This window comes from Malaclemys terrapin, chromosome 1 (assembly GCF_027887155.1).
Source record: "Malaclemys terrapin pileata isolate rMalTer1 chromosome 1, rMalTer1.hap1, whole genome shotgun sequence".
Taxonomy (NCBI): Eukaryota; Metazoa; Chordata; order Testudines; family Emydidae; genus Malaclemys; species Malaclemys terrapin.
Window position 1 is genome coordinate 187,795,224 of NC_071505.1, and position 17,406 is coordinate 187,812,629.

The 17,406-nt window shown below is 39.3% G+C and overlaps 1 protein-coding gene across 5 annotated transcripts in view; it reads right to left on the reverse strand.

Annotated features, from left to right (window-relative positions):
* The window catches only part of TIAM1 (TIAM Rac1 associated GEF 1), a 267,806-nt gene that overhangs the window by 60,100 nt on the left and 190,300 nt on the right, over positions 1–17,406 (reverse strand). For all 5 annotated transcript variants that reach the window (XM_054047952.1, XM_054047922.1, XM_054047939.1 and 2 more), the window contains 5 exons: positions 15,501–15,725; positions 14,168–14,353; positions 9,237–9,383; positions 6,719–6,793; positions 4,173–4,343 (listed from right to left, as the gene is read on the reverse strand). In XM_054047952.1, the coding sequence (XP_053903927.1) occupies positions 4,173–4,343; positions 6,719–6,793; positions 9,237–9,383; positions 14,168–14,353; positions 15,501–15,725 (804 nt within the window). The remainder of the gene's footprint in view (positions 1–4,172; positions 4,344–6,718; positions 6,794–9,236; positions 9,384–14,167; positions 14,354–15,500; positions 15,726–17,406) is intronic.

Here is a 17,406-nt window from a genome sequence, read left to right on the forward strand (position 1 = left end):
GTGGAAACACCCTATGTCACTTTAAAGACGTTATGGTTAGCTGCGGGTATGGCATTTGACCTGGGAGATGGTAATGACCTTTCTTCTGCACAGTTAATAACCTTAAATCAAACCGAGGTTAACTCAGTGTGTAATCAAAATGCATTAGGGCAATGACAAATACGAAGGATGCATTCAAAAGTTACTTTGCAAAGTTAATAAGCTGTTGACTAGCACCAGATGTGATTCACAAATATAAGAGACAAGTACATCCCTCACTGTTATTTGTGGAGCCTATTATTCACTGTTTGTATTCAGAAAATAGTCACAAATCCCAAAAGTTTCCCAGATATTAGTACAATGGTTGATCTGAAAATTTGTACAGGAATTGCATAATTTGCTATTTGTTATTCTAGTGCTGTAAAAATTTCAGCTACCCAATCACAAAGTAGAAGCAACACTCTAGGACTTAGGTGAAGAACCACACATCATACATAATGAATAATGCACAGCAAATAGCTATTGTGAACAATTTAAATATCAGCCTATGGGTTTTTTTCATTTATGGACTCTGCAGTGAATATCTAGAACCCAGAAAGATTCACACACTGAAAAAGGACCCCATTTGAAACAAATATTATTCACAACTAATTAAATCAGACTTTACATCTAAATCTGTCTAATTTAAACAGATGAAATTATCACTACAGAAAACTGAGTATCAAATCAGACAACCATTGTAATTTAGACAATATATCAGTTAATTAAAAACAATTTGAAGTTTACCTCAAAATAAAAATAGCGAAATAAGACATCCTCATTCTACCAAAACTTTTGTGAGATCAGCATTTATCAGTTTGCCATTTTATTTGCAGCCTATTTATACTACCACACACACACACACACACACACGAAGCATGGTTGTTTTAATTGTGCAGATAAATAAATCAGCCAGATGTTAGTTTCTGGTCAGATTAATCTACTACCACCAGTTATCAGATGAGTCAATGATGAGAAACCTGCCACATTAAACAGTGTCGGGACCTCGAATCCAATAAAAATACATGTATACACCTGCCTTGTATTCTGAGAGTGATCTGAAAATTTAGATTTACAATCAGGGGGCTCTCTGATAAATCTCAATGTGAGACTGTATATGGAATGGACAGATGCCCCATTGTGTAAGACATTTAAAACAAAACTGGACAAAGCAGCACAAAAGTAAACTATCGGTAAAAAACAATGTACTGACAGAGAAATGGAATAGATGACCCAGTAGCCATCTCTGTCATTCTGCGATCTCTTGTGCCTTGTGTACATTCTGCAGCTCATTCAACATCAGAGATGTCTGCCTGGCAGTTATTGACAGAATGACATGCCAACAAGATTTAGCCTGACGTTAAATGGAATCTAATAGAGTCTAGGACCCAAAAGAAGTATACTGCCCACGCTTCTGTATGTTTGTAGCTTCCAAACAGCAATACTAGATTTCTTCCTATTCCAAGAAATATCCTTATAATGATGTTTCAATTTGCCTGAACACTATTCAGAAATCCTATAGAAATCACTGAGTGTATATGTTAATCCTTGGGGTTGCTATCATCTTACCATAGCAACTTTCCCCATGGACAGCCTGATCTATAGCTCACTGAAGTCAATGAAAGCCTTTCTACTTATTTAAATGGGTTCCTAATCAGGCCCAAAGAAAATTGTAAGTGTATCTATCTTCATGCAGGTCATTTTGGAGATGTTTGATTAGAAGCATAACCTTTTTGCTCACCATCTCAAAGATTAGGACTGAGGCAAATGGAGAGATTTTGAATGCAGTATTGAAACCATGAAAAAAATCCACGAGCAGAATATTGTTTTGGGCAGTGTCAATTTAGATTTCTCCTCCTAATTGATTTTGAGGACAGAAAACAGGACAAAATTGTTGGTCAACTTCAGTAGATGGTCTTTCAAATCCAGAAATTTCTACACCATGTTTGTATTCCATTCCTCAGTGGTGCTTATTTGTTCCCATGAATTTCTGAGAGATCCCTGATTTTGATAATTTGCAGAAGAAATAGAAGAGTCAATTGATAATCTTGATCATATATTTTGATCCAGATGGCATTTCTTAGAAAATGTATTAGCCTTGGCAGATACATTGGGCTTATAGAATGGCACTTCATTCACTTCAGGAGATACAAGTCCCCACCTTTTGGAAACATACAGTCACTATACAAATATCTGTCTATACTTATATATAAATTTACATAGATACGTATTAGTATGAAATACTTAAATACACACACACAAACTGATAGTTTTTTCTTGGCTTCCAAATGACATTACTTGTTAAATCTTAGAGAAAACCAAACCATCTTAAAAAATAAGCCCAAATACTAAAAATATTTTTTAAAACCCTAAAACGCGATGATTACACACAAACAGCAGCATTAGCAAGAAGAATGCATTATTCTGCAAATATTCTACTGCATTTTGAATTATCGGATAGAATAGTCAAGATCAGTTTAATGACATGGATAGTCTTAACTACATCTACAACATGAAGAGGTTTAAATGAAATGTAGATCTTGAAATGTTTACTATACCAGAACTTGACTGTTTCTCAGATGGCAGATGGCAAACTGATGTGAAATGATGTGGATCAGATAGTAAAAGGAAAAAGAAAGAGCTGAATGCAAGAGACAGAAGAAAGAGATTGATTATTAAATGTTATAGAAAAGAATGCATCCATCAGTATTTTCCAGACTGACAACTATTATGGAAAGGAAGGAAACAGATATTAGCTCTAAATAAACCCCAACCCACAAAAATACAGCATGGATCAGATCCTTAGTTGGTGTAAACTGAAGTCAGTGGAGCTCCACCAATTTACACCAGCTGAGGATCTGACCCACTGAGTTAATCACTCTTATCCAGAAGGAAAATATCAGCCCTAAAAATAAATCATTACTAATAGTGTATCACCCAACTTCCCTATTATGTCTCTCTCTTAAAAATGTCATCTCTCCCTGACTACAATGAGGAGCTTTCAGAAGCTGCAGCAGTCTTTAGAAGTGCACCTGGCAGTGAGCTGAGTACAGTGTATAATTACCCAAAACAAATGCCTTTCTTTGCACCTTCCAGCTCTTTAGAAGCATACTCAACATAGCTTTAAAACTCCCCAAAGTTAAATTGTTAATAGATCTTGATATTTTAAGTAAAAAGAAGCCCCAGAACAGAACAGCATTTAAGTTTCTGCAAGTTAGTTTTAGTTTGCAAGTTAGCTGGTTAGTAGAATGCTTTATTTGGGCACTAGCACTGAGAGTATGGGTTAGATTAACCAAAACTATAAACTTCATTTCCTGAGATTTGGAAGTTTAAAGCTTTGGAAGCTTTTAATAGCCAAGCTTACCCAATTTTTTATCTGAATTATTTATTTTGAAAAGTAAATGTGTGTTTCCAGTATATGGATGTAGTTCCCTTCTCTCCTCCCCTTCCTCACACTGAATGAAACTGACTCTGCAACATGGGTAAACACAGATAACTTTTTTTTTTATTCCAGTGATTTCATATTCTTTTTGAAGTTCTGGCTTTAGCTCTCAGAACACTCCTTATTTGGCAGGTGGATGACACCTGAAAACTGGGAGCTACTTAGCAATTTGGGAAATGGGTGATGTCATCACACTTGTATGGGGGAGGTAGGTAACATGAGAGTTTGGCAGGAGCTAGCTCTGTCATGGGGAAGCAGGTGGGGTTGGTAATGGGAATGAAGAAGGCCGCATCCCCTATCATGCGGGTTTTCAGCAGCAGGAAGTTCTTTTGGGTGGCTTGTCGGGGAAGGGAATAGAGACATCGTTGTGGGACGAGGTGAATTACATGCAGTTGTGTCATCTTGGAAAGGATTGTAAAGGGCTTGGTGGGGATGTCATGTGAAGGCAATTTATTCACTGCAGTATTTTAAGAGAAAAAGACAACTAACAAAAACACAGACTTTTCTTTAAAAAAGCTAAACACTATATTTAAGAATTTTGTTTCCTATTCAATGTGGTGTAATTTTACTAAACAACTCAGAGTTATTGTGATTTTATACCTCAAGTCCAACTGGTCTGTTAAACACCGTATAGCAGATTTGTTCATGAAATGCCTAAAAATTGGAAATGAAAAACTTTCACTGAAATGTTCATTTCAAAGTGCACCGTTACCTTACAAATCATTTCCAAAACATCTCTTGTGGTGTCACCTGGATGGATTACTGTCAAAGCAGGCTGGTTATTTGGCAGGCAGAACCAAGATGGCGTAAAATACTCATGAACCCAAATATCACAATCAGGATTATGCTGATGGGTGCTGGTCAGTGCCACTTCTTTTTCCCTCTGAAGAGAAAAATCCATTAATTAAAACATTGATGGTAAAATATCATCCATCTCTTCTTCAATACCAAGTGTAAGGAAGTTAGTATGCTGTACTATACATACACCCTACTGGGGAACCCAGTTAGAGTGAAGACATTTTATTCACAAACCTAGACTAAGAGCTTGTCTATATTAGAAAGTTTTGCTGCTTTAAATTATACTGGTACAGATTAAAATGGCAATTCCACCCCCCTACCTCCTCACTCCCCCCAGTGTGGAGACAATTTTACTGGTATAAATGTGCTTATACCAGTATAGCTTACTCTAGTTTGGGAAGAAGAATAAGCTATTGTGGTGTAAGGCACTCTTATACAGGTAGAACTGTGACTGTGCTAGGGCTCATATTAGTATAACTATATCGATTAAAAAAACCCACACCCATAATCAACATTGTGAGTTCAATCCTTGAGGGGGCCACTTAGGGATCTGGAGCAAAATCAGTACATGGTCCTGCTAGTGAAGGCAGGGGGCTGGACTTGATGACCTTTCAAGGTCCCTTCCAGTTCTAGGAGATAGGATAGGATATAATTATACCAGTACAACTTTTCTAGTGTAGACCATCCCTTAGTGGATGCTCAAGTAGCAATGGAATTGCAGTTTTTATATTGCAGTTTGGACTGGAAGAATTTTGGGCTTTTATTGTACATCAGATAAATGGAGTTTCACTATAGCAAAGTTCAGTACGTAGGTGGTAGGAACACAGGAATTCCCATACAGAATTATACCAGTAGTCATCTAGTCCAGTATCCTGTCTCCAACAGTGGCCAGCACTAGCTGCTTCAGAGGAAGAAACTGCAGCAGGCAGATCTGAGATAACTTGCCTCCAGGGAAAGTTTCCTCCTAACCCCCAGTAGTTACAGGTTGGCTTCCGCCCTGATGCATGAGGGCTTCATATCCCTTCCAAAACTTTCTTTTTAAATTGTATCTGTGATCACACAGCACTAATTAAAATATCCACGTAGTTTCCATTTCTTGGGACAGACAGATACAAATAGACCAGGAGATATGGACTATAACAAGCGAGAAAGGCTGATCTATGGTTAATACACCGGATAGAAAATCCGAAAATTTGGGTGCTGTTCCTGCCTCCACCACAGACTTTCTGCAGGACACTGCTCAACTCATTTAGCTCTATTGTAGCCTCAGTTTCTCCATATGTAAAATGTGGATAACATATCCACTCTATAGGGGAATTGTGAGTTACATTCAGCAGTGAGTGTAAAGCGCTTTGAAGGCCCCAGATGAAAGGTGCTAAACAAGTACAAGTGTAAAGTAATAAGGTCAAACCACAAACACTATGGGTAAAATCCTGACCCCACTGAAGTCAATGCAAAATTCCTATGGAGTTAAATGGAGCGATACCTATGGGTATTAGCAATGTGGGGGGCATAATATAAAAAAAGGACTGATGTTAAAAATTAAGGCTCCAATGCATCATTTCTCCCAGTTACCCCCAAGCACAAAGAAAACAGCTGACCGTGCTAAGGTTTCTAGGTATTACAGGATAGCATATCCCAGCATTCATTTTGAATTCTCTTTTGTAGGTTGAAGTTGGACCCTCGGGGGTACATTTTTGAGCAAGTGAGAGAGCTGCACAATTCCTGTTAGCTGCAAATGGAGTCACACAGCTAAATCCCTACTCACTACATTAAAAATGTGCTCCTTAGCACTGGCTTAACAGTGTTTTACAGCTGACTTTCCTCTGGGTGCTTGGGAAGGGGATTGTGGTTGTTTTCGGAAAGCTAAAAGCCTTATGGAGGAACATATAGTATTAAAGCTAAATGTGGAGAATACTGTACTTTCCAATTGCAATAATCCTAAATTAGCAGTAGGTTCACATAAATCCTTTGCCAATTACAATTAACATTATCAAAGCCTGTTTATTGTATATTAACATACAGTGTTGCATCATCACCTCCATCTGCTGAAGTAAAAACTTAGTACATGACAAATGATGACATTATTATAAGCAATATTAAATGCCTACTATAATTAGTTATATGCTAAAACTGGTAGGTTAGGAATCCTCCTAAGGTTCATAGTCCTTACGGGTTCTGCAACTCTAGCCACAGAATGGATTGTCCAGTGGATCCCTGTCGCTATGACTGCAATGACTCTATCCCATTCATGGCAAGATGTCAGTCTACAGAGGGTGCAGGCCCAGCATCTTGCCCCTCCATGCCTGGTAGAAACTACTACAGGCAGAATTGCTGTCATAGGATCTGCCTCCCTATCAAGATTCTACCTCATCTTACTAGCACTGCAAGAATGTGCTTTATTTTCAAGCAGGCAAATAAATTAATGGAACTCCTTTGTAAAGCCCAGGGTTTTCTTACCTTGCCATCTGGTACTGTATCATCAAAGATTCCTTCTAAAGACTTCTTCACGGAATCAACTCCTTCACCAAAGACCTGAAGAGCAAAAAGTGCTATTTTATAACATAATTCAATAATGCTCTCAAATCTGGAAACAGACTCTAAATAGGACACATTACAGGGTCTTAAGAAAAAAAAAATCTCTGACATCAAGCATGTAAGTTAAACTGACCAAATCTATTTCAATGATAACCGCAAAAAATATAAAAGAAAAAGATCAGATTCCTAAAAAGACAGAGGGAGGCAGGAATATCCTAGTGGATGGGGCACCAGGCTGGGAGACTGGAGGCCTGAACTCTACTTCCAGTCCTGTTGGTGACTTGCTGTGTGAACCTGGACAATTTTTATCCTCTCTGTGCTTCAGTTTCCCCATCTGTAAAATGAGGTTAATAACGCTTACCCACTTTCAGTAAGCGCTTTGAGATCTCTAGATGAAGAGTGCTGTGTAATTTTTCTTATAAGCAAGTTTATTTGTTTATTTTGTAAACACTCATCCAACCACAACAGTCTGGGCGCAACATGACTTCATGCTAGTGAAGTAACAGTTAATGATCCAGCACGAGGTAAGGACACTAAGATAATGGGACAGTGCAGAAGCAAGAATACAAGTAGAGAAGAAGTATTTGCAGGATCAGGCAGTAACTGACTTGGAATGGATCCAGACTGGCACACCTGCAAAAACTAACAATCCACTACAGCTTTGGGCATAGGGCATAAGCATTTATCATCTTGGTGAAGGGAAGACACACAGCTTTGATTTCATTACATCAGGCACTACAAGAAGCCTGCTAGAATTAAGATTGGAAAACAGTTTCTATAACTTCATGTATTCACTTATTTATAATTGTGTTATTAATTGTTATTTATGTTGTGTCTAAGATGGGCCAGGAACTATGCAGGATGTGAAAGAGATATGGACACTGCTCAACAGAGCTTACAATCTAAAGCCCCCATTTTGCAAACCCTTAACTTAACAGTCAATAGGACTACTAGCATGCTTAAAATTAAGCATATGAGTAAATATCAGCAGGAATGGGGCCTAAATTTACAGAGAACATATAGGCCCAGATCCTGAAAGGTATTTAGGTGCCTAATCCCCACAGAGTTAGGCATACTGCTAACCTTCCAAAACATTCACTTTCTGAATTTTCTTTAAAGCTTGGTCTCTGTCCAGATCTAATGTTTTTAATTGGAGCAAAATTCCTCAGCCAATTCAGGGTTGTGGAAGACTGGGGGGGGGGGGGGGGGGGGGGGAAGGAATACACCTCTCTCTGTTGGGGGCGGGGGAAGTGGGAGTGGGGAAATACACCTCTCTCTGTTGGGGGGGGGGAGTGGGAGTGGGATTTGGCAATCTATGGCACAAATACCTGACATCTGAAACTTGGCATGGACAGAATCCTTGCTGAGCACTAGAGACTTTGCTTGGTTTGGGGAATTTTTTTTTTAAAAGCAAGCATGTTACACACAATAGAAATGTAACTTCTGAAAATGCTTATCAGGCATCAGCTAGTTCTCTAGTGAAATTCTGCCCCCTTTGTAATCATTGGGCTGAACTGACGAGAGAGATAGACAAAGGTAAGAGTTGATGAGAACATGCATGAGGTGGATTTTTAATGTCTCATTAACAACACATTATATGGCATATTCCTCAGCAATAAATACTCTCCCACCCACACCACTGTCTTAACAACAGGGACAGGAGGAAATCACAGGCCTAAAACCCAAAACAAATTCTGCCCCGCCCACTTCCCAAAAAAAGAGAACAGAAGAAAAAGAAAACCCTGTGATTCCTGCAATTAGATGAGGCATAACTACCAATATCTGAAAGCTATAATTAGGGATGTTTGGAGAGTAAGGCAGGGAAACACCTGCTTAATCCACTGAAATACATTTGTCTGTGGAAGATTTTGGGAGGGACAGCATGAAAATGAAAGATTTTGTTCAAAAGAAGCATGAATTGTTCCTCCTAAATACAGAGAATTGTCTATTGCAGGGCTCTCTCCAAACTTACCCGTAACATTCTACAAATTCTAAGCTTTCATTTAAAGACAAATTAATTTCCTATTTTTTTCCTATTACAAAAATGCAGCTGTAAACAGATGTTCTGCTGCTGCCTCACTAACCTAAACTTGCAGAAAACAGTCTCCAGACAAAGGACAGCATCAATAGAAACACAACCCATTCATCTCAAAAAAGGTATGGGCCTCAAACCTCACTCGGGACCATTTAAACATGAGCTGTTATATAGTTATCTGTAATTACAATTACTCATTTTGAAGAGAATATTAAGTGTGATGACTACACAACCATGAAGGATTAAACAGGAGAGATTAAGGCTGGGTATGCAATGCACATTAAAAGTGCTCCGCGTAACCAACACTTCTTTCCCTGAGCTGGGGCTATTTTTCAAAGTGTCTTCTGCATGGTAATAAAATAAGCCTTGAAAATAACAATGAAGCTTAATGTTCTATCTACCTACCTGGTTAATGCTTGGCCTCCCTTGTTTTTTCTTTGAGGTAGTATCCAGTCCCCAAAGAGAAGAAAACCTGCTTCTCCGTTTGCTGGCGGATCTGGACATGGCCTGTGTTCTTCTTCTTACTCCGGCCTCCCCAGTGCGAGCTGCCACCTGCCAGTGCCGTAAGGTTTTAAAATTAAAGGGTGCAGCATCCCTGTATACCATTGCTTACAGGCTTTGACAGTGAAGTCAAGTGGGCAAATGGTAAATACTGGAGCAACCAATGTGTATTCGCAACAGGAATGTTGATGACTCCAGATCAGCTATTTGCCTCCCACTGTAACAGAACTCATTCCTTCCAACATTACATACACAAAAAGACAGTATCTAATGGTTTTGGGTGCCCAGTTTGAGTTATTTTAAAGAGTCCTGGTTTGCAAAGAGTGAGAGCTCAGCACTTTCTGAAAATCAGGCCCCTTTATAATGTTTCAGGATTGGCACCCAAAAAGGGAGGTACCCAAAATCACTAGTCACTTTTGAAGAGCTTCGTCTGTGTCTTTATTCCTTCATGTAAAATGGACTGTGCTCACCTAAACAGATTCATGATTTCTAGCAGGCCAAATGTCAGGCATTTAAATACAAGTATTTCCTTAAAGGTGAATAATGTGTTTAAAAACAAGAAAAGAACTAAGTACATTTTACTGTCCTGAATTCCTCCTATAGCCAGAGTAAGAGAGGCCTTCAGGGCACAATTCTTTCCCCGCCACTTCTTCATTTCTACCTCCCTCTCAGGAAGCTTTTGATCTGCTGTAATGCCCCAGAATGCATCATTCGGTGACATCACAGTTGCCCATGGAATACAGCTCTAGAGGCTCAGGAAGTGACAGTTTATTATTCTATAGCACAGTTTTGCAGATTTTATCTATCTATCTATCTATCTATAGAGAGAGAGAGTACAGATTGTTACATTAGATATAGTATTTCCCCATGAAATCTGTGCTATATAACAAAATAACCCACCCTACCTAATCCCCTAAAATGCAGCCCATACTCCGATAGGGCTCCAGTGGTACCTGTGATTATACCGAATGATGTAATCTGGGGCACTGCAGTTGTGCAAGAGCAACTCAGCACAATCCTGTGGGAGCTGAAATGAAGTTTCAAGTTAGATAAGTGTCGATTGCCTGGATATTTGAAAACAATGACCCATAACAATCTATTTAGCTAAAACCTATTTGCCTTTACATGACATGGTAATTGGGAAGGTTTCCCAACCCGGGAATCCCTCCTGGGAAAAAATGGATCATCGGTCGGAAGCAAAGCTTCTTTGCAAGCTTCTTGGGTGTTCCTTCTAATATGCAGGACACCCAAGCACTTCTTTTGTGAAAGAAGGAGTGGTAAGAAGTATGGCAAGTATGACTTGGGGGAAAAAGTGAAAAGGACACACCCGCCTTGCAACCCTGGAGGTGAATTTCCTGAAACCTACTTTTAAGAGAGTCCCACACACGAAACTAACAATATCTGACTGTCATTTGGCACACAGTCATGGGTAGAACAAAGAAACCTAGGCAGCTTTGTGATAAGACGCTGAGAGACTGGTTTTGGTACTGTAAGCATGAATACGGTATGAGAACTGGCATAACAGAATACTGGGTTGGGCATCCAGAGAACAGATATACTGAGAGTAATCATGTTTGTCATCTGGAAAGTGGACAAGTAAGGGAAAAACAGAAGTTGAACTGCCGTTGCAGGTTTCTAGCTTCATAAAGGCAAACCTTGTGAATATTTACTTAGTTTATCTATGGTATCTGTCTTGTATCGGAAAGACCTAACAAGACCTCTGCCTAACATAGTACAGAACAACCAACCTAACCATGACTTCTGAACCTGTCTACTTAGACCATTTCTATAACACTACTGAAGTCAATAGCCCTATGCTAATTTACACAAGCTCTCCTAAGAGAGGATGAGTGTGCTGTCAGTCTAGTTTGTTATAGATTCATAGATTCATAGATTCTAGGACTGGAAGGGACCTCGAGAGGTCATCGAGTCCAGTCCCCTGCCCGCATGGCAGGACCAAATACTGCCTAGACCATCCCTAGTAGACATTTATCTAACCTACCCTTAAATATCTCCAGAGACGGAGATTCCACAACCTCCCTAGGCAATTTGTTCCAGTGTTTAACCACCCTGACAGTTAGGAACTTTTTCCTAATGTCCAATCTAGACCTCCCTTGCTGCAGTTTAAACCCATTGTTTCTGGTTCTATCCTTAGAGGCTAAGGTGAACAAGTTCTCTCCCTCCTCCTTATGACACCCTTTTATATACCTGAAAACTGCTATCATGTCCCCTCTCAGTCTTCTCTTTTCCAAACTAAACAAACCCAATTCTTTCAGCCTTCCTTCATAGGTCATGTTCTCAAGACCTTTAATCATTCTTGTTGCTCTTCTTTGGACCCTTTCCAGTTTCTCCACATCTTTTTTAAAATGCGGCGCCCAGAACTGGACACAATACTCCAGCTGAGGCCTAACCAGAGCAGAGTAGAGCGGAAGAATGACTTCTCGTGTCTTGCTCACAACACACCTGTTAATGCATCCCAGAATCATGTTTGCTTTGTTTGCAACAGCATCACACTGTTGACTCATATTTAGCTTGTGGTCCACTATAACCCCTAGATCCCTTTCTGCCGTACTCCTTCCTAGACAGTCTTTTCCCATTCTGTATGTGTGAAATTGATTTTTCCTTCCTAAGTGGAGCACTTTGCATTTGTCTTTGTTAAACTTCATCCTGTTTAACTCAGACCATTTCTCCAATTTGTCCAGATCATTTTGAATTATGACCCTGTCCTCCAAAGTAGTTGCAATCCCTCCCAGTTTGGTATCATCCGCAAACTTAATAAGCGTACTTTCTATGCCAATATCTAAGTCGTTGATGAAGATATTGAACAGAGCCGGTCCCAAAACAGACCCCTGCGGTACCCCACTCGTTACGCCTTTCCAGCAGGATTGGGAACCATTAATAACAACTCTCTGAGTACGATTATCCAGCCAGTTATGCACCCACCTTATAGTAGCCCCATCTAATTTGTATTTGCCTAGTTTATCGATAAGAATATCATGCGAGACCGTATCAAATGCCTTACTAAAGTCTAGGTATACCACATCCACCGCTTCACCCTTATCCACAAGGCTCGTTATCCTATCAAAGAAAGCTATCAGATTGGTTTGACATGATTTGTTCTTCACAAATCCATGCTGGCTATTCCCTATCACCTTACCACCTTCCAAGTGTTGGCAGATGATTTCCTTAATTACTTGCTCCATTATCTTCCCTGGCACAGAAGTTAAACTAACTGGTCTGTAGTTACCTGGGTTGTTTTTAGTTCCCTTTTTATAGATGGGCACTATATTTGCCCTTTTCCAGTCTTCTGGAATCTCTCCCGTCTCCCATGACTTTCCAAAGATAATAGCTAGAGGCTCAGATACCTCCTCTATTAGCTCCTTGAGTATTCTAGGATGCATTTCATCAGGCCCGGGTGACTTGCAGGCATCTAACTTTTCTAAGTTATATTATGCTCATCACCATAATAACTCAGTACCCTCAATGTGAGTTCAGGGTGCCCCGTATCTTATACAATTCAACTCTATATTTGAATCATAGCAATGTAACTGTTCCATTGATGCATTATTAAGGGAAGAACTTTTCTTTTCCAAGACAACATATTCAAAATTTGGGGCTATAGAGAAAGCTACATGAGAAGGCAGATTTAGCTAAATTCCATGCAATGCAATAAAATTCATCACCGAAAAGCTAGAGGCAAAAGAAAATGAGCACAAATGTAAATGAAGACCCGCTTCTTTAAAAATATAAATTCACCAGCAATTATCAGGATGATGATGCTAATCTTTTTATATAAAAGAATAAAACCGCCTCTGACTGAATTACAGCTCTGTATTCACAATTGAAGGGTACAGCTGACATCTACAAGACAACAGCAGAGCTCAGCTATTTCTGTAAAGCTCCAGGAACGCAAGCCTAAACTACAGGCATGCCATTTAAATTCATAACAAAAAGCAACAGTGTGCAGTACATTTTTATGTGTTTTAAAGAGCTGTATTGTTATGGTATTTAAATTTAAACCATTTTAACACAGCTGAAGGCTTGTTTGCCAAATGGGAAAGAGTACAGGAGAGGTTTTACACTTTCTGCTGGAGCATCAGGTGCTGATCGCTACTGGAGACAGGATACTGGACTAGATGGGCCAATAATCTTATTCACTCTGTGGGAAAGTTGGTCTTGCCATACTGGGTATGATCCAACACATACTGAGTCAATTTAAAGACTCCTATTGACTTCACTGGGGTTTAGATCAGGCCCTATGAGTTCACAGGCATTGGAGAGGGGCCCAAGCTGCAAAGTTCACAGCCAGAGCTAAATCTTCTCAAATTTCAAAATTGGTCACATCCAGGCTTTTGGTTCAGCCCACTGGAGAGATGGGGACCAGCTGCAAAGTTTGGATCCAGACTGTCTCAAAGTTTGGAACAGGGATTTTGGATCTGGGTCATCTTTAACACCCGCAGTACCACCATGTCTGTAAGGAAGTTCTTGGGCCCCGTTATGGTTTTGGTAACAGTCAGCAGTGTGTTTATAATAACGATATGTATAAAGTATATCTGGCATGAATATTATACATGTCTAAAAGGTGTGGTTCTCCTAAGGTTAAAAAGAACAAACTTGATACCAAATCTCCTTCAAGACAATCACTTCAGAGTATCAATTTTTTAAATTAGATCAAAGACATGTACCCATCCCAAAATGCAGAAATCCCTGCATGTTGAAGTAAGAATTTACCCCACAGACATCAATGACAGCTTTTGTTGATTTAATCTCTCTGTGAAACCACCAAGCGATTTATAGTTTACCAATGCTGACCTCTGGCTTCAGCTGAAACTCACCAGTGCATGAAAAGAAGATACTGAAAAGATTCCAAGACGGCCCATTGCAACTTTAGTTGGACGACTTGCGAAAGCAAGTAGCCTTTTTGGGTTTGGCAGCTCCCCTCCTTGGAGGCTAGCTAAATAACAACGATACCGAAATAAGTCCATTTGGAACTGTTCAAGATTCTGTTCCCAAACAAAGATCTGTAAAAAGTGTGGATTAGGGAGTGGTATGGAAGAGAAAAAGAACACAGTAGTAAATATCTTTTAAAAAAATACTACTAGAAAATCACATTAATTAAATTTTCTATCAACATTGATTGCATTTCAAAGGAGGGAAAAGAAACAAAAATGATTCAAAGTTTTTTAATTGGATGAATAACAAATATTTTTATGTTCATCGTAGAAATCGTCTCCCAAGGCAACTGCTACTTTGATTCAGTGCTAATTAACAGTATTAAAATTCCATTTTTCATTTTCTTTGTTTCCCAGAATTCTCTTCTGAATAGCTCCTAAGAGGCAGATTTTATACATCAAGGACAATAGAGATATGAGAAGACCAAAAAAACCAACAAGATTCCACAAATAGAGTCCTGGCTCTTCATCATCATCAGTGGTAGTTTAAGAATCAATGAAGCGCGGTGTTATATTTGAAAAAGAAGTGAGGTACACTGGAGATAATTAAACTTATCAGTGGAAGAGCCCTATAATCAGCCTATGTGAGGACTCATTTAAGTAATTAAAATTGCTGGTACAAAATATTTTTCAGAGTGCTAAAAAACCAGCAAGATAAAGGGACAGAAAAACTGCTCTGTCCTCTGGTTGTGGATTTAAAGGCTTTGAAAAGAATCATTTGAACAGCAAGATAAGCATCCCCTCCCCCCTCTCACCTCTTCTCAAAGGTTTTTGCGGGGTGGGAAATCTCCTTAACTCAGCACATTAAAGACCCAGAAGCCCCCTCCTTCTATGGGTAGAATTCCAAACACATTTGGCAGCCTGGGTTAAGAGTGCTGCTGTTTAATGAAGCGGGGTCCATATGTTAGTTTCCTAAAATAAGGTGCCATTGTGACAGCAGGAGAGACATCTGCTCTAGGATTTCTGTTTCTCAAATGCAGCTAAGTTGTCCACTTTAAGTTGGAAGTACAAGCAACAGAGGAGTCATGATGGCAATGCTAGCTATAAAGTTGATAAGAGAAAACACAGAATTGAGGCAGTTTCTGAGTTCCATACTTAGGTAGGCTGAGTACAGAAGAATAAATGTGTTCAATATTTAAGCCTCTAACAGCAGCAGCATTTATAAGTCTCTCAGATATTTAACATTAATCTGTTTCAGATATACAAGAAAGATTACCTGATCAAGTATGGTCTTCTTCTTCTTGGAGTCCGTTACTGAGGACAGCTGCATTTCACCCATTTTCTTCATTTTCTCATCCATATCTATCTTCTGTTCCAGCTTTTTTATTTCAGTTTTCAACAGTTTGACCGTGTCCTCTTTGTGATGTTGTCTTGCTACCGCAGTGGCACAAGCAGAATGGACTGCAGTGATCCAATTCTCTAGTTCGGTCTGGCTAGAGGTCTGAAGAGACGGAAAGGAAAAAAAAGTCAGGATCCTCTTAAAATTGATTAGAGATTAACAAATGCAATTCTCAGGAGATTCCTCTTCCCTTGATCTCAAGAACCAAAGCCTTAAATCCACTTATAACAGAAGAAATAAAAAACTGTCATTCTATACTGCATATGAAACAGGCCATTTTTAGCTCAGCACCCTGAATTCAGTATTTAGACATATATCTATGCCTAGCAGCTGTAGCATATTTGATAGCAAGGGCTTAAAAATGACTTTCCTTGGCCTTCATAATGCTACAATAATTTGTAGCATTAAATGAAATTTTTTAGACTGCAAATTCCTTGAGGCAGACAACGTCTGTCCTAACAGCGTGGCGCACATGGTTGGCATGCAACAATTAATAATAAATCAATGAAATAATACGTGGCCATAGTATCAGCTTATAGCTTAATACAAGAGCAAAGTATAGCTGCTTCCAAATGAAGGTCTCAAAGCCCTCTGTAGTCATTAATGGATTCAATCCTCACAAACACCCCTGGGAAGTAGGTAAGTACTATTATCAGTATATTACAGATGGGAATGAGGACATATAGTAGTTATCATACTATATCAAAGAGCGAGTAATGAAGGAGCTGGGAATATTAAAAAGATCTCCATAACACCAATCCTGTGCTTTAACCACTGAACAATTCACCCTTCTTATAATAAGGGGCCTGAGCATGAATGAGAATCAGGCTCTTCCATATTTACTGCTGCTAACAGCATCCCCTGATCTTTCACCAGAATATTTAGTAGAGATGCCAGCAACCTGAAAATAAAACGTCAAATGGTACCACTGTACTTTTGTTAATAGATGAGCATGTTTCCTCTCACCATTCTCTCTTTTCAGTTTTCTGTTGGTTTTATTATGAAGTATTCTGGTAAATCATTAGAATTGTAAGTTTCACACACAAACAATAAAAGCTAGAGAGATCCATTTTACATGCCCATACTTCCCCTCCTGCTTATTATTTTCTGGTCCATTTTCTTTTTTATTTATCAGATGCATGTTTTATTGGACTTGCTACTATTCTAATCTGGAAAACATGTCACCATATATCAGAGGTTCTCCAACTGGGGATCGAGACCCCTCAGGGGGTCGTGAAGTTATTACATGGGAGGTCGTGAGCTGTCAGCCTCAACCTCAAGCCCTACTTTGCATCCAGCATTTATAATGGTGTTGAATATATAAAAAAGTGTTTTTAATTTATAAGGGGGGGGGTCAGACTCAGAGCTTGCTATGTGAAAGGGGTCACCAGTACAAAGGTTTGAGAACCACTGCCATATATCTTCCCCTACACAGAGGGAAGAGAGAGACAAGGTAGGTGAGGTAATATCTTTTTATTGAACCAGCATCTTTTGGTGGAAGGGACACACTTTTGAGCTTCAGGTCTGGAGAAAGTAACCAGAGCATGTGAACTAATTATGAGGTTGGACAGATCATTAAGCACAAGGGGTTCACACATACTGTAGGAGACCACTTAAAATGAAGTGGGCAATTAAGGGTTAGTAGGGAGTTGGGTGTGTTACAAATTGTTGTAATGAGTCATGAAACCAGTGTCTCTGTTAAGCCCATGGTTTTTAGTGTCTAGCAGAGTTAAGAATTTAAGTTCCCAGGCTTGTCTTTTGAAGGGGTTGTGCATATTTCCTT